General features: G+C 48.5%; 2 protein-coding genes across 2 annotated transcripts; both read left to right on the top strand.

The window, feature by feature from the left end:
* Positions 1-1,139: 1,139 nt before the first annotated feature.
* Positions 1,140-4,596, top strand: LOC138096884 (sialic acid-binding Ig-like lectin 14). The gene is made up of 7 exons (XM_068993131.1): positions 1,140-1,220; positions 1,315-1,695; positions 1,925-2,197; positions 2,362-2,409; positions 3,828-4,073; positions 4,176-4,311; positions 4,581-4,596. The coding sequence occupies exons 1-7, from the start codon at positions 1,184-1,186 to the stop codon at positions 4,594-4,596; spliced, it is 1,137 nt and encodes a 378-aa protein (XP_068849232.1). The 5' UTR covers positions 1,140-1,183.
* Positions 4,597-6,891: 2,295 nt separating this feature from the next.
* Positions 6,892-10,585, top strand: LOC138096032 (sialic acid-binding Ig-like lectin 14). Its single transcript, XM_068992098.1, has 7 exons — positions 6,892-6,997; positions 7,098-7,475; positions 7,686-7,964; positions 8,129-8,176; positions 9,655-9,900; positions 10,004-10,139; positions 10,393-10,585. Exons 1-7 carry the CDS (start codon positions 6,958-6,960, stop codon positions 10,406-10,408), a joined length of 1,143 nt encoding a protein of 380 aa, XP_068848199.1. The 5' UTR covers positions 6,892-6,957; the 3' UTR covers positions 10,409-10,585.
* Positions 10,586-22,091: the final 11,506 nt, after the last annotated feature.

Below are 22,091 nucleotides of genomic sequence, written 5' to 3'. Positions count from 1 at the left end.
CTACACAGCAGAAGGGGCAGTTAGGTTTTGGTCTTTTTGTATCTTATTGCTCATGATTTGCACCAACTGCAGATGTATGGAGTTATTTTTCGTCCCTTATAGTTTCTTTTAGTTTGTCACTCTGGGAGACGTTTGTCCAGGTACAAGCACTGCCATAAAGGGTCCTAGGTCCCAGTCTGTCTCAAGGGCAGGGTCTTGACCTTCCAGCCTAGCGATGCTTCTGCCCTCCCTGCTAATGACCAGGTAACCCCCGAAGGTAGGAGAGGTGGGGTGTGGGGCTGGCCCTGCTCTGCTTTCTGTCCCCCTAGACAGAGCCTGGGAGTGTGCAGAAGCTCTGTGTCCCCAAAGCCTTAGTTGACTGAACAAGTACCAGTGCCAGGTTCTGTCCTAAGCACGTGACACACATGAACTCATTTAATCCACATTTCTGCTAGTTTTTCTGTTTTTCGGATGAGCAAACTGAGGCACAGAGAGGCAAAGTCACTCTGGGAAAGTTGAACAGGTGGCAGGTGAAGTGGCTGGTGTCTGGGTTCCCAACCGGGCACTCTATGCTCCCAGCTTCTGCATTCCAAACGCCCGGATGCTCAGGTCGGCTTTAACTGCCAACAGCAGGACCAGAATCTGAGCCTGCCTGGGACCAGGGCACTGATGGGGATGGGGACCCAAGGCCAAAGGGTCAGGAGGCTCCAGGCTCACGGCGGGGACCGTATCTCAGGGGATCTAGACACTCTTGTCCATGAGATCTCAGCGTCTCTCCTGGACCGGGGGCAGCCCTCCATCTCCTGGATGCTCAGCCTGGGCTCTTCTCCACACCTGATCATGAACTTCCTCCTGGACGTCCCAGGGGCTCTGATCGCCGGGGAGCTAGCCAGGTGACCCTCCACCGGTACCCGGGGTACCTTGGGAAAGAGCGGACAGCGACGGGGCCGTGGGAGTCTCCAGCCTCGTTTTAGGCTCATAGTTTGAAGGTGCAAATGGGAGAGATGGGGAAACGAGATTTCTCAGTCAGAAAGCCCCCACCTCGGGTCCATGGTACCTAACTTCCCCTTCCATGGTTCTTAAGAGCTGTCTCTCTGTCACCCTCTGGCTTCCTGTTGGAGCTTCCTCATTCCCTCCCCATATTCGAGACGCTTCGCTCCCCAACAGAGGGATCTGAACCACCTCTGTGCTGGCGGATGCTGACATGGTGCCCTTGCTGCTGCTGCCCCTGCTGTGGGGGGGTGAGTGGGGGGGTGGGGGAAGGGGACACGGCTGGGGGAGAAGAGCACGCGTGGGGAGGGGCTGAAGCTGCCACTGAGCCTCTGTGTCCCCCAGGGTCCCTGCAGGAGCTTCTGGGGTTTGAGCTCCAAGTGCAGGAATCAGTGGCGGTGCAGGCGTGCATGGACGTCCGCGTGCCCTGCTCCTTCTCCTACCACTGGTATCCCTGGTATCCCTCTGCGGAACCCCTCATCTATTGGTTCCGGGAAGGGGACGGCCCACACAGTGATCCTGTGGCCACCAACGACCCAAAGAGACGAGAGAAGCCAGAGACACGGGGCCGATTCCGCCTCGTCGGGGACCCCAGCAACAATGACTGCTCCCTGAGCATCCAAGAGGCCAGGCTGAGCGACTCAGGAGTCTACTACTTGCGAGTGGAGAGAGGACGTAATGTGAAATACAGTTACAGAGAGAAGAAGCTGAATTTGCAGGTGACAGGTATGACAGGAGGCCCAGGAGAGGACCCTGGGGAGTGGGGACCTTCTTATTAGAATAGGAACAGGACATAGGCCCACTCCCTGCCCCAGGTCTTGGGGTTTTAGGGTTCAGGAGAGACCCAGGACCGGGGGTGAGCTGTGGCCGTGAGGCACTGGTCCCTCTGAGGGTCCCTGTCTGGGTCCCCACACCCCGGGGGCCAGGCATCTCCCTCTCTTCTCCTCAACCTCAGCAGGGAAACCCGACATCCAGGTCCTGGAGCCTCTGGAGTCCGGCCGCCCCACAAAGCTGGCCTGCAGCCTGTCGCTAGACTGTGACGGGCGACACCCTCTCCTGTTCTCCTGGGCGGGGGACGCCCTTGACGGGATGGACCCAGACACCCTCCACTCCTCGGAGCTCACCCTCACCCCGAGGCCCCAGGACCACGGCACCAACCTCACCTGTCGGGTGACACTCCAGGGATCTCAGGTGACCCTGGAGACAACCGTCCGGCTCAACATCTCCTGTGAGTGTGGAGGGGTGGCGGGGTCCCTGGGGACGGTGTTGGCAGGAGGCGGGTGGCATCCCGCATCCCTTTCCAGATGAGACTGGGGGAATAAAGCTCATCCTCTCAAGTGGCTTCTGGGGTGGAGCACCAATGCCTCCCTGCCTCTCCTGTTTTCCTCTCAGATGCTCCACAGTTGGTGACCACGAGAATATCTCAGGAAAGCTTCACAGGTAGGAAGGATGGTCTCTCTGGGGCTGTGATGGGAGCAGGTCTCTGCCAGCTCAGGGCTCAGGGCTTGGAGATGAGATGGCCCCTCATTCCTCTGGACCTGTCCTCCTGTCTCCCCAACGTCTCGCATCCATGGACTATTACTTTTGCCTGCTCCCTGTCCTTTTATTCTGTTTAAATTTTTAGTTTTAACTGTGAGAAAACACACAGAAGATCAGAGTTACCGTCTTCACCGCTTTTAAGGGTAGATCTCAGGAGGGTGAGGTCCACTGACAGTGCTGTGCAACCCATCTGCAGAGCTCTTCCCGACTGGCAGAACTGGAACGCCAAACCCACCAGACACAGTGTCCCGGTCCCCTCCCGCTTCAGCCCCTGGCCACCAGCTTTCCACTGTTAGCGTCTGTGATTTGGACTACTCTAGCTTCTGCTTTTTTTTTTTTTTTTTAAGTTTCTGTCTGTCATCAACTCCTATGACAGGAACCCTCCTTCAGCTCTGATGTCATCATCTTTCAGAGGGATTCGTGTTCCCATTGCCCACAGCTCCACCCTGGACCCCATTCCAACCTCTCTTTACCTTCCTGGGTGGACTCCTCCCATCCCGAGTCTCCACTTGTTGTCATGCCCGCATCCTGACCTCCCCCCCTCCGCCCCCAGTCCTGTCCCTACTCTGTCCATCCAGAGATGTTCTGCAGGTTTAAACACCTCTTGCTGATGCCTGTCAACTGCACCCTGACCCCACTTAACCGGGCTGTGGTTGGATGGCCCTCTCCCCATCTCCCTCTCTCACCAGCTGCACCCATGTCTCAGGGACTCTGCAGAGCTTCACTGCTCAAATCACTTCCCCCTTTCCATGCTCTTGGCCCCAGAGCCAGCTGCAGTCTCGTCCTGGACCCTGGGCCACTGATCAGCTTCCTCCCTCAGTCTCCCCGCCTCCTGTCTCATGCGCAGTCCAGGCCCCACTTGCCCCAGCAGGGTCCTGTGGGTGTCGGCCCAGACGCTGAAGCTTCCCCTCCTCACAGGCTCCTACTGCTTGGAGCAAAGCCCAGCGCTCTCAGCCCTGCTGTCAGGGCTCCAGCACATCTGCCCCTCCCTTCTCTCTCCCACTCTTTTCGTGTCTCTGTTGCTCCGGGTCCTCTCTGCCGCGATGCAGACCACGTGCCTTTCTCCCCATCTTCCGGGCTGTCTCTCTCTTGGCACATCTTCCCGTCAGCTTCCCGCCCACTTCTCTCCCTTCCATCCTCAGGTCAGTTCCCACTTCTTCTGGGAGCCTGAAAAGACCACCAGGACTGTTGCCCCATCGGCCTCAGTGAGCTCATCCTTGGTCCTTGTCACCCGGCTGTCTTTCTGCCTCCGGAAGTGGGCGGAGCGAGGGTGAGACAGCCCTTGGCTCCACCCACTCATCTGTGCATCTCTCACCCAGATCTGAATGGCACGTCACTGCCCATCCTGGAGGGCCAGTTCCTGCGCCTGGTCTGTGTGGCCGACAGCAACCCCCCAGCCACGCTGAGCTGGCTCTGGGAGGGAAAACCCCTGAGTCCCTCCCAGCGCTCAGCCCCCGGGGTCCTGGAGATACCCCGTGTCGGGGTCGGAGACGGAGGAGAAGTCACCTGCCGAGCTCAGCACCCACTGGGCTCCCAGCAAGTTTCCTTCAGCCTCTCTGTGCAGAGTGAGTTGCAGGACAGGTGCTGGGGGCGGGCAGTCTGGGCAGGTGTGTGCCTTTGGGAGGGCTGGGTCTGGGGACTGAGCTTCACCCCCCTCCCTTCCCCAGAAGGCCCCCCTCCCTGCAGCTGTGAGGCTGCGGAGCAGCAGGGCTCCTGGCCCCTGGTCCTCACCCTGATCAGGGGGGCCCTCATGGGGGCTGGCTTCCTCCTCACCTATGGCCTCACCTGGACCTACTACATCAGGTGAGCATACCTGTCTCCCTGCGGGGAAGTCCGGGGAATGGCTCTGGAGTTGCCTGTGGGGCTTGGCGGTCCTGTCCCGCCTGCAGCTAAACTGTGTGACTCTCCAGGGACTTCCGTGTTGGTCCTGTAGCTAAGATTCCAGGTTTCCCCTGCAGGGGGCAGGGGTTGGATCCCGGGCTGGGGACTAAGATCCCACCTGCCTTGAGGCAGAGCCCAGAATGAATGAAATGGGTCTGCTTCTCTGACCTGAGACCGTGTTGGCTCTGCAGGTGTGGCGGCCAGTAGGGAGCTGGGCTGAGGGGTGTGGCTGAGCCTCGCTCCCTGTCATGAGGAGATTCACCTGAGGATGCAGAGCCCAGAGGACAGACGTGGGGACATCACTGGGTGCTTCTCCCTGGAAACCCTCCAGTCAAACCCTGTGTTATTTGCATCCATGAGCTTTTATTTGTGGTGATGATTGTGTGACAACAGGAAGACTCAGTTCCACTGAAAGGAGACTTTCTGACTTACCTCACTTAGTATGAGATTATCCATGTTTTTATATCAATAACTCATTGTTGGTTTTGCCATGGATTTTGTCTTGACAGTGGTATTTTATGTATGACTGTTCCTCCAGTTATGTATGAACCCTAAAGCACGATGACATTACATTTGTTTCCATGTTTGGCTGTTTCACCATATCGTTGATATGAATGTTGTGATGAAAATAGGAAGGCTAGCAAGTTTTCCTGGTGGGCATGGAACTGCTTCGTCATAAGTTTGGCATATATTTAGTTCTAGAAGGTACCTTCAAAGGGTTCTCTTGAGTGGTCAAGTGAATGTCCGTCCCCCCATCATATTTGAGGGTCCTGAGCTGTTTGTAGCCTCAGCGTCACTTGTATTAGCAGTAGGTTTGGCGTTCAGTCCTGCCTTCCACTGTGGCAGTGTCTCCTTACCTTTTTACTTCCTCTATAGCAATGTGATATTGAGCTACTTGAATATCTTCTTTTGTGAAATTCCTGTTTGAGTTTTTGCCCATTTAAAAATAAAAACTGGGCAATCTTTTTCTGATTGAGTTCTTTGTTCTGGGTATGATTTTTAAAATTAAAGTATAATTGATATAGAATGTTGTGTTAGTGTCACAGTATAGCAAAGTGATTCAGCTATATATGTATATTTCTCTCAGATTCACTTCCACAATAAGTTATTACAAGATACTGAGTAGAGTTCCCTGTGTTATACGGTCGGTCTTTGTTGGTTCCCTATTTTATATACAGTTGTGTGTATATGTCAATCCCACTCTCCCCATTTATCCCTCCTTCTTTTAAAAGTATTTTTTTTAAGAAACAAAGATGTAAACATATATCCAAATAAATATAAAGCCAATATTCGTTTGCTCTCACAACCTGTTCCTGGGAGTGTCTCAAATGTATATGTTTATTATCATATTTAGGAAATCTTCATGAAATTTCTCCCTTAAAGAATAGTAACATTACAGGTTGTTTCCACACGTGGCTCAAGCCCTTCCTGTGGCTTTGAAAACAAGGCTGTGAAGATTGTTGTTGTTCAGTCTCTCAGTGGTGTCTGAATCTTGGTGAGACTTCATGGACTGCAGCAGGAGGGCTTCCGTGTCCTTCTCTATCTCCTGAGGCCTGCTCAAACTCACGTCCATTGAGTCAGTGATGCCATCCAACCATCTCGTCCTCTGTCGTCCCCTTCTCCTCCAGCCTTGTATCTTTCCCAGCATCAAGGTCTTTTTCAGCATCTGGATCTTTTCCAATGAGTCAGCTCTTCACATCAGGTGGCCAAAGTATTGGAGCTTCAGCTTCAGCATCAGTCCTTCCAATGACTATTCAGGCTTGATTTCGTTTACAATTGCCTTGTTTGATCTCCCTGCAGTCCAAGGGACTCTCAACAGTCTTCTCCAACAGCACAGTTTGAAAGCATCAATTCTTCTGCACTCAGCCTTCTTAATGGTGAAGAAAGAGTGATGGGTCCTGAATTGTGTTTCAGGTAAGGTCTAGACTAGGGTCCCCAATTATGGGGCAAGGGTCTTCCTTTACCCACTCAGTTTTTCATGGTCTTTTGCCCCAGGGCTGGTCCCACAGACCCTGAGATCCAGGAAGACCCACAGCACCGTTTGCCATGTTATGAAAACCCTTCTGGGCAAAGGAGCTTTTCACCTTCAGCTTTCTTGCCTGGCTTCCGCCCTCCACCGCATTTGGGTCAGGAAGCTTGTTTTCTGCCCCTAGGGGAACATATTTGAGAAATTTTTTAATATCTTTTCCGGAAAGTCCAGTTTTTCTGCTGTAGGGTGGGTGGCTCCGAATGGATCCGACCTCGTTTCTCTTTTCTGGTTGCGGCGATGCAGGGTGGGCGACCCACACTGGACGCAAACATCATTGGGAAGGCGATCGTGTCAGAGCCCTGGGAAGCCGCTGGGACTCTGGGGCCCCCATGATCGCCCCCTGCGGTATAGGGGGGATGGGGAGGTGGTGGGGGTGGCGTGACGTTGCAGCCCCCACCCCAACCCCACAGCCTTTAGCTTCCGAGTTTCCCTTCTGTTCTGGCTGCTACTGACTTCCTGTTGGGGCTTCCTGGTTCCCACCCCGCCTTCGGGGCACTACTTTCCGCAACAGAGAGACTTGGACCCCGGGGGATGCGGACATGGTGCCCCTGCTGCTCCTGCTGTCCCTGCTGTTGGGGGGTGAGCGGCGTGGGAGGAGTTGGGGGGTGGTCACCGGTGGGGGAGGGGCGGCTCAGGTGGGGAGGGGCCTGCCGCTGCAGCTCAGCCTCCGTGTCCGCAGAATCCCTGCAGGAGAAGCCAGGGTACAGGCTCCGAGTGCAGGAATCCCTGGCCGTGCAGGCGGGCCTGGGCGTCCGCGTGCCCTGCTCCTTCTCCTACCCCTGGAGCTCCTGGTATTCCTCTATGGAACCCTTCATCTATTGGTTCCGGGAAGGGGACGGCCCACACAGTGATCCTGTGGCCACCAACAACCCGAAGAGGCCAGTGAAGACGGAGACCCAGGGCCGATTCCGCCTCCTCGGGGACCCCAGCGACAAGGACTGTTCCCTGAGCATCAGAGATGCCAGGATGAGCGACACAGGAGTCTATTATTTCCGGGTGGAGAGAGACGATGTGAAATACAGTTACCGAGATAAGAAGCTGCATTTGCAGGTGACAGGTATGGCAGGAGCCCAGGAGAGGACCCTGGGACATGGGGACCTTCCTGTTAGAATGGACGTAGGACCACCCCAGGTCTCGGGATGTGCGAGTGCAGAAGAGACCCAGGACTGGGAGTGAGCTGTGGCCCTTAGCACAGGTCCCTCTGAGGGTCCTCCTCTGGGTCCCCACGCCCCCATGGGGCCCAGGCATTTCCTTCTCTCTTCCTCAGCCCCACCAGGGAAACCCTACATCCAGTTTCCGGAACCTCTGGAGGCTGGTCGCCCCACAAAGCTGACCTGCACCCTGTCACTAGCATCTGGTGGGGGACTCCCTCTCCTGTTCTCCTGGGTTGGAGAGGCAGTTGAAAGCATGGACCCAGACACCCTCCACTCCTCGGAGCTCACCCTCACCCCGAGGCCCCAGGACCACGGCACCAACCTTACCTGTTGGGTGACACTCCAAGGATCTCAGGTGACCCTGGAGAGAACCGTCCGGCTCAACGTCTCCTGTAAGTGTGGAGGGGCGGCGGGGTCCCTGGGGGTGGTGTTGGCAGGAGGCGGGTGGCATCCCGTATCCCTTTCCAGATGAGACTGGGGGAATAAAGCTCATCCTCTCAAGTGGCTTCTGGGGTGGAGCACCAGTGCCTCCCTGCCTCTTCTGTTTTCCTCTCAGATGCTCCACGGTTGGTGACCACGAGAATATCTCAGGAAAGCTTCACAGGTAGGAAGGATGGTCTCTCCTCTGGGGCTGTGATGGGAGCAGGTCTCTGCCAGCTCAGGGCTCAGGGCTTGGAGATGAGATGGCCCCTCATTCCTCTGGACCTGTCCTCCTCTCTCCCCAATGTCTCGCATCCATGGACTATTACTTTTGCCTGCTCCCTGTCCTTTTATTCTGTTTAAAATTTTAGTTTTAACTGTGAGAAAACACACAGAAGATCAGAGTTACCATCTTCACCACTTTTAAGGGTAGAGCCCAGCAGCAGGAAGTCCATCTAGGCAGGGTGTTGTGCAACCCATCCACACAGCCCTGTCCATTCTGCAGAATCGAAACTCGAAACCCATCAGATATAGCCTCCGCACCCCCTCCTCCTTTCAGCCCCTGGGAATCAGCATTCCACTTTCTGTGTCTATGATTTGTATTACTGTATACATTCTGCTCTTTGTAAAAAAATTTTCTGTCTGTCCTCATCTCCTATGACCTGCGCCCTCTTTCGGCTCTGATTTCACCCTCTTTGCCAGGAGCCACCCCTGTTTCCTGGGCTATCCTGGCGGCTCGGACAGTAAAAATCTACCTGAAATGCAGGAGATGCCGGAGAAATGGGTTGGAACCCTGGGTTGTGATGATCCCCTGGAGCAGGAAATGGCAACCCACTCCAGTATTCTTGCCTGGAAAATTCCATGGACAGAGGAGCCTGGCAGGTTACAGATGATAGGGTCCCAAAGAGTCGGACATGACTCTTGACTGAGCATGCACAGAACCACCTCTTGTTGATGCCTGTCAATTGCACCCTGACCCCACTTAACCGGGCTGTGGTTGGATGGCCCTCTCCCCATCTCCCTCTCTCACCAGCTGCACCCATGTCTCAGGGACTCTGCAGAGCTTCACTGCTCAAATCACTTCCCCCTTTCCATGCTCTTGGCCCCGGAGCCAGCTGCAGTCTCGTCCTGGACCCTGGGCCACTGATCAGCTTCCTCCCTCAGCCTCCCCGCCTCCTGTCTCATGCGCAGTCCAGGCCCCACTTGCCCCAGCAGGGTCCTGTGGGTGTCGGCGCCGACGCTGAAGCTTCCCCTCCTCACAGGCTCCTACTGCTTGGCGCAAAGCCCAGCGCTCTCAGCCCTGCTGTCAGGGCTCCAGCACATCTGCCCCTCCCTTCTCTCTCCCACTCTTATCTGTCTCTGTTGCTCCGGGTCCTCTCTGCCGCGATGCAGACCACGTGCCTTTCTCCCCATCTTCCGGGCTGTCTCTCTCTTGGCACATCTTCCCGTCAGCTTCCCGCCCACTTCTCTCCCTTCCATCCTCAGATCAGGTCCCACTTCTTCTGGGAGCCTGAAAAGACCACCAAGACTGTTGCCTCATTGGACTCAGTGAGCTCATCCTTGGTCCTTGTCACCCGGCTGTCTTTCTGCCTCCGGAAGTGGGCGGAGCGAGGGTGAGACAGCCCTTGGCTCCACCCACTCATCTGTGCATCTCTCACCCAGATCTGAATGGCACGTCACTGCCCATCCTGGAGGGCCAGTTCCTGCGCCTGGTCTGTGTGGCCGACAGCAACCCCCCAGCCACGCTGAGCTGGCTCTGGGAGGGAAAACCCCTGAGTCCCTCCCAGCGCTCAGCCCCCGGGGTCCTGGAGATACCCCGTGTCGGGGTCGGAGACGGAGGAGAAGTCACCTGCCGAGCTCAGCACCCACTGGGCTCCCAGCAAGTTTCCTTCAGCCTCTCTGTGCAGAGTGAGTTGCAGGACAGGTGCTGGGGGCGGGCAGCCTGGGCAGGTGTGTGCCTTTGGGAGGGCTGGGTCTGGGGACTGAGCTTCACCCCCTCTCCCTTCCCCAGAAGGCCCCCCTCTCTGCAGCTGTGAGGCTGAGGAGCAGCAGGGCTCCTGGCCCCTGGTCCTCACCCTGATCAGGGGGGCCCTCATGGGGGCTGGCTTCCTCCTCACCTATGGCCTCACCTGGACCTACTACACCAGGTGAGCACAGCTGGCCCCCTGCGGGGAAGTCCGGGGAATGGCTCTGGAGTTGCCGGTGGGGCTGGGCGGTCCTGTCCTGCCTGCAGCTAAACTGTGTGACTCTCCAGGGACTTCCGTGTCGGTCCAGTGGTTGAGCCTGCGAGTTTCCACTGCAGGGGGCAGGGGTTCGATCGGATCCCACCTGCCTTGAGGCAGAGCCCAGAATGAATGAATGGGTCTGCTTCTCTGACCTGAGACTGTGTTGGCTCTGCAGGTGTGGCGGCCAGTAGGGAGCTGGGCTGAGGGGTGTGGCTGAGCCTCGCTCCCTGTCATGAGGAGATTCACCTGAGGATGCAGAGCCCAGAGGACAGATGTGGGGACATCACTGTCTGCTTCTCCCTGGAAATGCTTGACTCCAAATCTGTCTCATTTCCACCCAGGGGATTTAACCTTTTAATTTGTAGAGGTGACTGTGTGATGACACAAAGAGTAAATTCCATTGAAAAGAGACTTTTATTACTTTCATTTTCCAAGAATACATGGTCCCTCATCAGGGTAGGGCCCAGGGGGAAGCACGAGGTTGTGCTCAAGGAGCAGGAGCAGGCGTGGGGAAGCCTTTCTTCTAGCTTCCACGGGAGAGACAAGGCTTGTTGTTGTTGTTCAGTTCTCAGTTGTGTTTGGCTCTGTACAGCACAGCATGCCAGGCTTCCATGTCCTTCATCATCTCTCAGAGCTTGCTCAAACTCTTTTTCATTGAGTTGGTGATGCTATCCAACCATGTCGTCCCCTTCTCCTTCTGCCTTCAATCTTTCCCAGCATCAGGGCCTTTTCTAATGAATTGACTCTTGGCATCAGGTGGCCAAAGTATTGGAGTTTCAGCTTCAGCATCAGTCCTTCCAATGAATATTCAGGATTGATTTCCTTTAGGATGGACTGGTTGGATCTCCTTGCAGTCCAAGGGACTTTCAAGAATCTTCTCCAACATCATAGTTCAAAAGCATCAATTCTTTGGTGCTCAGCTTTCTTTATAGTCCAGCTTTCACATCCATACATGACTACTGAAAAAACTGTAGCTTTAACTAGATGGATCTTTATCAGCAAAATAATGTCTCTACTCTTCAATGTGCTGTCTAGCTTTGGAAGAAAATATAGCCTTTTTCCCAAGGATCAAGCATCTTTTAGTTTCATGGCTGAAGTCACCATCTGCAGTGATTTGGGGGTCCAAAAAAATAAAGTCTGTTACTGTTTCCATTGTTTCCCATATATTTGCCATGAAGTGATGGGACCGGATGCCATGATCTTAGTCTTTTGAATGTTGACTTTTAAGCCAGCTTTTCCACTCTCCTCTTTCACCTTCATGTAGAGGCTCTTTAGTTCCGCCTCTCTTTCTGCCATTAGGATGGTGACATCTGCATATTTGAGGTTATTGATATTTGTCCCGGCAATCTTGATTCCAGCTTGTGCTTCATCAAGCCTGCCATTTCGCATAATGTACTCTGCATATAAATTTAAAAAGCAGGGTGACAATATACAGCCTTGACATACTCCTTTCCCAATTTTGTACCAGTCTGTTGTTCCATATCTGGTTCTAACTATTGCTTCTTGACCTGCAAACATATTTTGTAAGAGGCAGGTAAAGCGGTCTGGTATCCCCAACTCTTGAAGAATTTTCCACAGTTTGTTGTGATCCACACAGTCAAAGGCTTTAGCATAGTCAGTGAAGCAGAAGTTGATGTTCTTCTGGAAAGCCCTTGCTTTTTCTATGATCCAATTGATGTTGGCAATTTGATCTCTGGTTCTTTTGCCTTTTCCAAATCCAGATTGAACATCTGTAAGTTCTCAGTTCACATAGTGTTGAAACCTAGCTTGGAGAATTTTGAGCATTACTTTGCTAGCATGTGAAACGAGTGCAATTATGCGGTAATTTGAACATTCCTTGGCATTGCCCTTCTTTGGGATTGGAATGAAAACTGACCTTTTCCAGTCCTATGCCCACTGCTGAGTTTTCCAAACTTGCTGGCACATTGAGTTGAGCACTTTAACTGTTTTACCCACAGCCAGTCCCTCCCATCAGGAAGCTTGCACAAGTCTCTTATCCTCATCCAGCAGATCACAGACAGAATGAAAACCAGTTACAGAAAACTAACCAAACTGATCACGTGGATCACAACCTTGTCTAATTCAATGAAACCATGAGCCATGCTTTGTAGGGCCATGCAAGATGGACAGGACTTGGTGGAGAGTTCTGATAAAATGTGGTCCTCTGAAGAAGGGAATGGCAAACCACTTTGGTATTCTTTCCTTGAGAACCCTGTGAACAATATGCAAAGGCAAAAAGATAAGACTCTGAAAGATGAACTCCCCAGATCAGTAGGTGCCCAATATGCTGCTGGAGAAGAGGGGAGAAATAACTGCAGAAAAAATGAAGGGATGGAGCCAAAGCAAAAACTAATACCCAGTTGTGGATGTATCTAGTGATGAAAGTAAAGTCCGATGCTGTAAAGAACGATATTGCATAGGAACATGGAATGTTAGGTCCGTGAATCAAGGTAGATTGGAAGTGGTTAAACAGGAGATGGCAAGAGTGAACATCAACAGTTTAGAAATCTGTGAACTAAAATTGACTGGGATGGGCAAATTTAATTCAGATGAGCATTACGTCTACTACTGTGGGCAAGAATCCCTTTGAAGATATGGAGTAGCCATTATAGTCAACAAAAGTGTCCGAAATGCAGAACTTGGATACAATCTCAAAACTGACAGAATGATGTCAGTTTGTTTCCAAGGCAAGCCATCCAATATCACAGTAATCCAAGTCTATGCCCCGACCAGTAATGCTGAGGAGGCTGAAGTTGAATGGTTCTATGAAGACCTAAAAGACCTTCTAGAACTAACACCAAAAAAGATGTCCTTTTCATTAAAAGGGACTGGAATGCAAAAGTGCAAGTCAAGAGATACCTGGAGTAACAGGCAAGTTTGGTCTTGGAGTACAAAATGAAGCAGGGCAAAGGCCAGTAGAGTTTTGCCAAGAGAACACACTGATCATAGCAAACACCTTCTTCCAACAACACAAGAGACAACTCTACACAAGGACATCACCAGATAGTCAATACTGAAATCAGATTGATTATATTCTTTCCCTCTGAAGATGGAGAAGCTCTATATGGTCAACAAAAGCAAGACTGGGAGCTGACTGTGGCTCAGATCATGAATTCCTTATTGCAAAAATCAGACTTAAATTGAAGAAAGTAAGGGAAAACACTAGACCATTCAGATATGACCTAAATCAAACCCCTATGACTGATTATACAGTGGAAGTGAGAAATAGATTCAAGGGATTAGATTTGATACACAGAGAGCCTGAAGAACTATGGACGGAGGTTCATAACATTGTACAGGAGGCGGTGATCAAAACCATCCCCAAGAAAATTAAATGCAAAAAGGGAGAATGGTTGTCTGAGGAGGCCTTACGAATAGCTGAGAAAAGAAGAGAAGTGAAAGGCAAAGGAGAAAAGGAAAGATATACATCTGAATGCAGAGTTCCAAAGAATAGCAAGGAGAGATAAGAAAGCCTTCATTAGTGAAAGAAACGGAGGAAAACAATAGAATGGGAAAGACTAGAGATCTCTTCAAGAAAGTTATAGATACCAAGAGAGCATTTCATGCAAAGGTGAGCACAATAAAGGACAGAAATGGTATGGACCTAACAGAAGCAGAAGATATTAAGAGGTGGCAAGAATACACAGAAGAAGTATACAAAAAAGATCTTCATGACCCAGATAACCACAATGGTGCAATCTATCAACTAGAGCCAGATATCCTGGAGTGCAAGGCAAGTAGGCCCTTAGGAAGCATCACTATGAACAAAGCTAGTAGAGTTGATGGAATTCCAGCTGAGCTATTTCAAATCCTAAAAGATGATGCTGTGAAAGTGCTGCACTCAATATGCCAGCAAATTTGGAAAACTCAGCAGTGGCCTCAGGACTGGAAAAGGTCAGTTTTCATTCCAATCCCAAAGAAGGAGGTAAAGCTGGAAAGGGAGAATTCTTTAGGATCTTCTGCAAATGATTCTTTTGGGCTCTGGGTTGAAGAGGTGACCTTCAGTAGCTGTTGTCTGTAGTGGGTAATTTAGGGTAAGGGAAATAGTGAGTTTGGGACTGAGGGGTGGATCAAATAGGGTGATTGGGCATTATGGGGTACGGATTGGTTGGTTTTCGTTTGAAGGATGAGGTCTTGTTAGAGCCCTTTTCTGTTTCTAAGAATTGGTTGACCCTTGGAGGCAGTGTCCTTTATGGACCATCATGATTTTTAAGATGTGAAATCATCATAAGGAATAGACAATAAAATATGGTTATTGAATACACCGAGCCCCGCCCACTGTTGCCTCTTGTTTCTGAAGTTCACTCACCATCTACTACCTGCTTCTGCTCTTGGTCTTGCCTGAACCCACCCTCCTGGCCTGACCCTCTCCCTCCATGTCAAGCCCTACATGACCTTCTCCCCTCATGAACCAAAAGTGATTTGGTTAACACCTGAGTTTCCAGTCTTCAACTTCCCTATCAATGTGGAGGTCCACACAGAGTAGAATCAGTAACACAGTTTTTCTTTCTGGTGTCAAGTCACCTACTTCTTCATAACTGGTATACATTATCACGGCATTTATAATTTAAGCATTTTATTAAGCAATATACAAATATGAAAATCGATATTACCATTTGGGTTTTCCTGTGAGACTTTTTAAAGCAAAATAATCTCTTAATTGCACCAATATTTTCGGTTGATCTGTTTCCATGAAGATTTCCTGTTTCTTTTTGATGCCTACCTTAAATTGAGCAAAGTTGCAGTTCTGAAGAGTACATACAGTTGGATGGAGGTTTATGTATATACAGACCGTGCTATACCGCAAAGTTCAGCAAGCAGATTCTTCCCACCTCCCTCTGGTGGTCAGCTCACACTGTCAGAAAGAAGGGGGCTGGGCTGAGACTGGAAGTGGTAGGGGCAGTTCTCACAGTAAAGAGAAGGAGGTGGGCAGCTCAGATGGTGATGTGCCAAGAGGTGTGACAGCCTGTGGGGTGAGGGGAGAGGCACCTATGTCTCCAGCTTGGCAGGAAGGTCCAGGAGCAGCAGAGACACAACAGCGGTTGCGAGAAAGCAGGTCAGATGCTTTGCAACCTGGAGTGTCAGGCTCTCCGTTTTCTCTCTTGATAGATCTGTGAGCCAGACTGTGTGCTGTGTCTCAGTACTTTGTTTTTCAGGCTATCAATGTTTTTACATGTATCAAGGATTTTTTGGTTTTGCTATAATTATTGCCTTTCAAATAATATTTTCTGTGGGACTACACCTCCAGTTGTGTATCAGGTCTAAAATACTCTGACATTGCATTTGTTTCCCAATTTTGACTCTTTCAAAACCACTTTGATATGAACGTTGTGATGAAAATAGCACGTCTATGGGGTCGCACAGAGTCGGACACGACTGAAGCGACTTAGCAGCAGCAGCAGCAGCAGCAGCACTTCTCTGGGCTTCCCAGGTAGCTCAGCTGGTAAAGAATCTGCCTGCGATGCTGGAGACACGGTTCAATTCCTGGGTTAGGAAGTTCCCCTGGAGAAGGGATAGACTACCCACTCCAGTGTTCTTGGACTTCCCTGGTGACTCAACTGGTAAAGAATCCTCCTGCAATGCGAGAGACTGGGGTTTGACCCCTGCATTGGGGAAATCCCTTGGAGGGCATGGCAACTGACTTCCAGTATTCTTGCCTGGAGAATCCCCATGGACAGAGGAGCTTGGCGGGCTGCACTCCATGGGGTCACTAAGTGCCAGACATGACTGAGGGAACAAGCACATCACAGCAGCACAGCACTTCTTTCCTGGTGGGTGTGGACGTGGTTCGTCATAAGGCCAGCATTTCTTTAATTCTAGACGGCAGCCTCAAAGGGTTCTCTTGATTAGCCAAGTGAATTTCCATCCCAGCATCGTATATGAGAGCTCTGAACTTTCTACATCCTCAGCAGCACTCGTCTCACCTGCAGGCTCAGTTTTCAGCGCTGCACTCCATTGTGGTAGTATCTCATTGTCCTTTTCATTTATTTCCCTTCTGTGCAATGATGTTGAACCATTTGAATATTTGCTTTTGTGAAATTCCTGTTTGATTTCTTGCTCATTTAATAATAAAAATTGGGCAGTCTTTTTTGAAAAAAATAAAAACTTGAATTCTTTATTCTGTATGTGTATTTTTAAAAATTGAAGTTAATGGATTTATAATGTTGTGTTAGTTCCACAGTGTAGCAAAGTGATTCAGTTATATATATATATATTCTCTTCAGGTTCTTTTCCATGTATAATATATGAAACATGTATATTCTTTTCAGGTTGTTTTCCATCATAGCTTACTACAAGGTGCCAAGTAATGTTTCCTGTGCTATGTATTTGGTCCTTGTTGGTTATCTACTTTATATATAATAGTGTGTACATGTTAATTCCAAACCTCTAATTTGTCCCTTTACAAAATGAGTCTTTTGACTTGTGACTTTCCTTCCCCCTCTTCTCTCTCTCTTCTTTGCCGTGCAGGAATTTAAAAATTATTTTATGAAATCTTCTCGTCAGTGTTTTCATTTGTATGCAGTGTGCTGGCTGTCCAATTATGGAATCTTTGCATATCTCAATATCTTTTTAAAATTGAAGTATAGATGAATAAATTTATGTTAGTTTCAGGTGTACAACAGAATGCTGCACCACCAAATATATTACAAAATGATCACTCTGACTGGACCTAGTTACCATCTGCCAGCATATACAACGATGACAGTGTTAATGGCTGTATTCAATTGCTATAGCTTTGTAGTAGGGTTGACATCAGAGAGTATCATGCTTCCAGCTTGGTTCTTCTTTCTCAAGATTGTTTTGACTATTTGAGGTCTTTGATGGCGTCATAAAAATTTGAGGATTATTTGTTCTGGCCCTGTTCAAAATCCCATGGGTATTTTAGATAAGGATTGAATTGAATATGTATTGCAAGGCTACAATGGACATTTTCACAATTTTCATTCTTCTGTTAGCATGGTATAGCTTTCAATTTCTTTGTGTCTTCTTCAGTTTCTTTCATAAATGGCTTATGTCTCTTCTCCTTGATGAAATTTATTCCTGGGTATTTTATTCTCTTTGATGCAATTATCCATGGGAATCTTTTATTTATTTATTTTATTTATTTTAGTTGGAGGCTAATTACTTTACAATATTATAGTGGTTTTTGCCATACATCGATATGAATCAGCCATGGGTGTACATGTGTTCCCCATCCTGAACCCCCCTCCCACCTCCCTCCCCATCCCATCCCTCTGGGTCATCCCAGTGCACCAGCCCTGAGCACCCTGTCTCATGCATCAAACCTGGACTGGTGATCTGTTTCATAATATACATGTTTCAATGCTATTCTCTCAGATCATCCCACCCTCGCCTTCTCCCACAGAGTCCAAAAGACTGTTCTATACATCTGTGTCTCTTTTGCTGTCTTGCATATGGAGTTATCATTACCATCTTGGGAATGTTTTAAAATGTTTTCTGATAGATATCTTCCTTCATTTCCCCAGCACTACATACAGTTGTATTTTGTGTATGTATTGGGGATAGCAGGAAAAAATGGTCCTTGAGGACAGGAAATAGCTTCAATCAGATACTAGGTGTCATGTTGCAAAAACTCACCCTTCATTCTCACCAGAGAAGGCCTTTTCCTGATGTCTGTCTGGTGCCCACACTGGTGGGGCCAAGAGTCATCTCCCCAGTTCTCCTCCCACTGTCCTGTGGTGTAGAACTGTCAACAGTGCTTCCTCTTTCCTCCACAAGAGGGAGGCTCCAGGCCCACATTACTTTATCATCCAACGTCATTTAGTTTCCTCTATCTCATCTTCTAAAAGTTTACACATCCAAAACTATCATTAGTACTTCCATGTCATGTGAATACCACCTCGATAAAATATTGCTATTGATTTGTTTTTTAAAAATCTATGCATGGGACTTCCCTGGTGGTCCAGTGGTTAAGAATGCACCTGTCAATGCAGGGGATAGTGGTTTGATCCCTGGTCTGGGAAGATTCCACGTGTCCTTGAGCAACCAAGTCCATGAGCCCCAACTACTGAGCCCACAGTGGCAACTATTGAAGCCTGTGGGCCTAGAGTCTGTTTCCCACAACAAGAAAAGCCACTGCCATGGGAACACCACAATTGGAGTGTAGACCCCTGCTCCCTGCAACTATGACCCAGCACAGCCAAAAATCAATAAATAAATGAATAAATATTTTTAAAAGTTGTAACTTTAATAGGAAGTTGTAACTCTTTTGGAATGTAAAAATGGTTGCTTCGTGTCCCGACTTCAATTGTTTGAGTTATTTATTTTCTATTAGGATCTGCATTACCTCTTAAAGATGCATTTGGTCTTTAAATAATGATCTAGGGTCTTCAGAAAGGGTCGATAGATGGCAGCACAAGGTCTGGAGATACAGAGAAACTGGAGGATCCAAGAAAAGCATACAAATGACACATTGGACATTGGGACATTTACACTGATTGGTCAGAAATCACACACCTCTGGCCCCAAGCCAACCAAATAAGAACAGATCAATTCTAATAAAGATGCAAATCTGCTGTTATTCCTGTCTTTGTGGTTACTTCACACCCTCTCATTGTCTATGCTGAGAGCTGTGCATCTCTATCTTTTAAAATTAGCATTGCCTGTGTGAGTGTCTTCTTGTTTGCGGAATTCATTCTTCGGCTCCAGGAATAGAACTTAGTTTTGAGTTTCAGTGGGAGATAACTAACCAATCTGATCGCATGGACCACAGCCTTGTCTAACTCAATAAAACTATGAGCCATGCCATGTAGGGCTACCCAAGATGGATGGGTCATGGTGGAGAGTTCTGACAAAACATGGTCCACTGGAGAAGGGAATGCCAAATCACTTCAGTATGCCTTGAGAACCCCATGAACAGTGTGAAAAGGGAAAAAGATAGGACACTGAAAGATGAACTCCCCAGGTGACCAATATGTTACTGGAGATCAGTGGAGAAATAATTCCAGAAAGAATGAAGAGCTGGAGCCAAAGAAAAACACCACTCAGTTGTGGATGTGGCTGGTGATGGAAGTGCAGTCCAATGCTGTAAAGAATGATATTGCATAGGAAGCTGGATGTTAGGTCCGTGAATCAAGGCAAATTGGAAGTTGTCAACAGGAGATGGCAAGAGTGAGCATCGACATTCTAGGAATCAGCGAACTAAAATGGACTGGAATGGGTGAATTTAACTCAGATGACCATTATATCTACTATTGTGGGCAAGAATCCCCTAGAAGAAATGGAGTGGCCATCATAGCCAACAAAAGAGTCTGAAATGCAGCACTTGGATGCAATCTCAAAAATGAGAGAATGCTCTCTGTTCATTTCTAAGGCAAACCATTCAATATCACAATAATCCAAGTCTATGCCTCAACCAGTAATGCTGAAGAAGCTGAATTTGAACGGTTCTATGAAGACCTACAAGACCTTCTAGAACTAACATCCGAAAAAGATGTCCTTTTCGTTATAGGGGACTGGAATGCAAAAGTAAGAAGTCAAAAAATACCTTGAGTAATAGGTAAATTTGGCCTTGGAGTACAGAATGAAGCAGGGCAAAGGCTAATAGACTTTTGCCAAGAGAATGCACTGATCATAGCAAACCCTTTCTTCCGACAACACAAGAGAAGACTCTACACATGGACATCACCAGATGCTCAATACCGAAATAGGACTGATTATATTCTTAGCAGCCAAAGATGGAGAGGCTCTATACAATCAGCAAAAACAAGACCAGGAGCTGACTGTGGCTCAGATCATGAACTCCTTATTGCCAAATTCAGACTGAAATTGAAGAAAGTAGGGAAAACCACTAGACCATTCAGGTATGACCTAAATCAAATCCCTTACGATTATACAGTGGAAGTGACAAGTAGATTCATGGGATTTGATCTGATAGACAGAGTGCCTTAAGAACTATGGACTATGGAGGTTCGTGATAATTTATAGGAGGCAGTATCAAGACAATCCCCAAGAAAAAGAAATGCAAAAAGGCAAAAATGGCTGTCTGAGGAGGCCATACAAATAGCTGAGAAAAGAAGAGAAGCAAAAGGCAAAGGAGAAAAGGAAAGATATACCTGTCTGAATGAAGAGTCCCAAACAATAGTAAGGAGAGATAAGAAAGCCTTCCTCAGTGATCAGTGCAAAGAAATAGAGGAAACCAATAGAATGGGAAAGATTAGAGATCTCTTCGAGAAAATTAGAGATACCAAGGGAACATTTCATGCAAAGATGGGCACAATAAAGGACAGAAATGGTATGGACCTAAGAGAAGCAGAAGATATTAAGAAGAGGTGGCAAGAATACACAGAAGAACGATTAAAAAAAAAAGATCTTCACGACCCAGATAATCACGATGGTGTGATCACTCAGTTCAGTTCAGTTCAGTTCAGTCGCTTAGTCGTGTCCAACTCTTTGTGACCCCATGAATTGCAGCATGCCAGGCCTCCCTGTCCATCACCAACTCCCGGAGTTCACTCAGACTCACGTCCATCGAGTCAGTGATGCCATCCAGCCATCTCATCCTTGGTCTTCCCCTTCTCCTCCTGCCCCCAATCCCTCCCAGCATCAAAGTCTTTTCCAATGAGTCAGCTCTTCACATGAGGTGGCCAAAGTACTGGAGTTTCAGCTTTAGCATCATTCCTAGAGCCAGATCACTCACCTAGATCCAGATATACTGGAATGCGAAGTCAAGTGGGCCTTACTATGAACAAAGCTAGTGGAAGTGATGGAATTTCAGTTGAGCTATTTCAGATCCTAAAAGATGATGCTGTGAAAGTGCCACACTCAATATGCCAGCAAATTTGGAAAACTCAGCAGTGGCCACAGGACTGGAAAATGTCAGATTTCATTCCAATTGCAAAGAACAGCAATGCCAAAAAATTCTCAAACTACTGCACAATTGCACTATCTCGCATGCTAGTAAACTAATGCTCAAAATTCCCCAAGCCAGGCTTCAGCAGTACTGAATCGTGAACTTCCAGATGTTCAACCTGGATTTAGAAAAGACAAAGGAACCAAAGATCAAATTGCCAATATCCACTGGATCATCAAAAAAGCAAGAGAGTTCCAAAAAAAACATCTACTTCTGCTTTATTGACTGTGCCAAAGCCTTCGACTGTGTGGATAACAACAAACTATGGAAAATTCTTAAAGAGATGGGAATACCAGACCACTTGACCTGCTTCCTGAGAAATCTGCATACAGGTCAAGAATCAACAGTTAGACCTGGACATAGAACAACAGATTGGTTCCAGATTGGGAAAGGAGTGTGTCAAGGCTGTATATTGTCACCCTGCTTATTTAAATTATATGCAGAGTACATCATGAGAAATGGTAGACTGGATGAACCACAAGCTGGAATCAACATTGCTGGGACAAATATCAACAATCTCACATATGCAGATCCTTATGGCAGAAAGCAAAGAACTAAAGGACGTTTTGATGAAAGTGAAAGAGGAGAGTGAAAAAGGTGGCTTAAAGCTTGACATTCAGAAAACGAAGATCATGGCATCCGGTCCCATCACTTCATGGGAAATAGATGGGGAAACAGTGACAGACTTTATTTTTGGGGGGCTCCAAAATCACTGCAGATGGCGACTGCAGCCATAAAATTAAAAGATACTTGCTCCTTGAAGAAATGCTATGACCAACCTAGACAGCATATTAAAAAGCAGAGACATTACTTTGCCAACAAAGTTTTGTCTAGTCAAAGCTATGGCTTTCCAGTAGTCATGTATGGATGTGAGAGTTGTATGGATGTGGGAGTTGGACTATAAAGATAGCTGAGTGCCGAAGAATTGAAGTTTTCAACTGTGGTGTTGAAGAAGACTCTTGAGGGTCTCTTGGACTGCAAGGAGATCCAACCAGTCCATC

The sequence above is a fragment of the Capricornis sumatraensis genome, chromosome 20 (assembly GCF_032405125.1).
Source record: "Capricornis sumatraensis isolate serow.1 chromosome 20, serow.2, whole genome shotgun sequence".
Lineage (NCBI taxonomy): Eukaryota > Metazoa > Chordata > Mammalia > Artiodactyla > Bovidae > Capricornis > Capricornis sumatraensis.
This window is presented reverse-complemented; position numbering and strand designations above follow the sequence as displayed.

Excerpts from the sequence above, each read along its gene's own strand:
- LOC138096884 (XM_068993131.1), top strand. The coding sequence starts at position 1,184 with ATGGTGCCCTTGCTGCTGCTGCCCCTGCTGTGGGGGG. Across the intron at positions 2,198-2,361 it reads CGTCCGGCTCAACATCTCCT|ATGCTCCACAGTTGGTGACC; the intron begins GTGAGTGTGGAG and ends TTTTCCTCTCAG. Across the intron at positions 4,074-4,175 it reads CTTCAGCCTCTCTGTGCAGA|AAGGCCCCCCTCCCTGCAGC; the intron begins GTGAGTTGCAGG and ends TCCCTTCCCCAG.
- LOC138096032 (XM_068992098.1), top strand. The coding sequence starts at position 6,958 with ATGGTGCCCCTGCTGCTCCTGCTGTCCCTGCTGTTGGGGG. Across the intron at positions 7,965-8,128 it reads CGTCCGGCTCAACGTCTCCT|ATGCTCCACGGTTGGTGACC; the intron begins GTAAGTGTGGAG and ends TTTTCCTCTCAG. Across the intron at positions 9,901-10,003 it reads CTTCAGCCTCTCTGTGCAGA|AAGGCCCCCCTCTCTGCAGC; the intron begins GTGAGTTGCAGG and ends TCCCTTCCCCAG.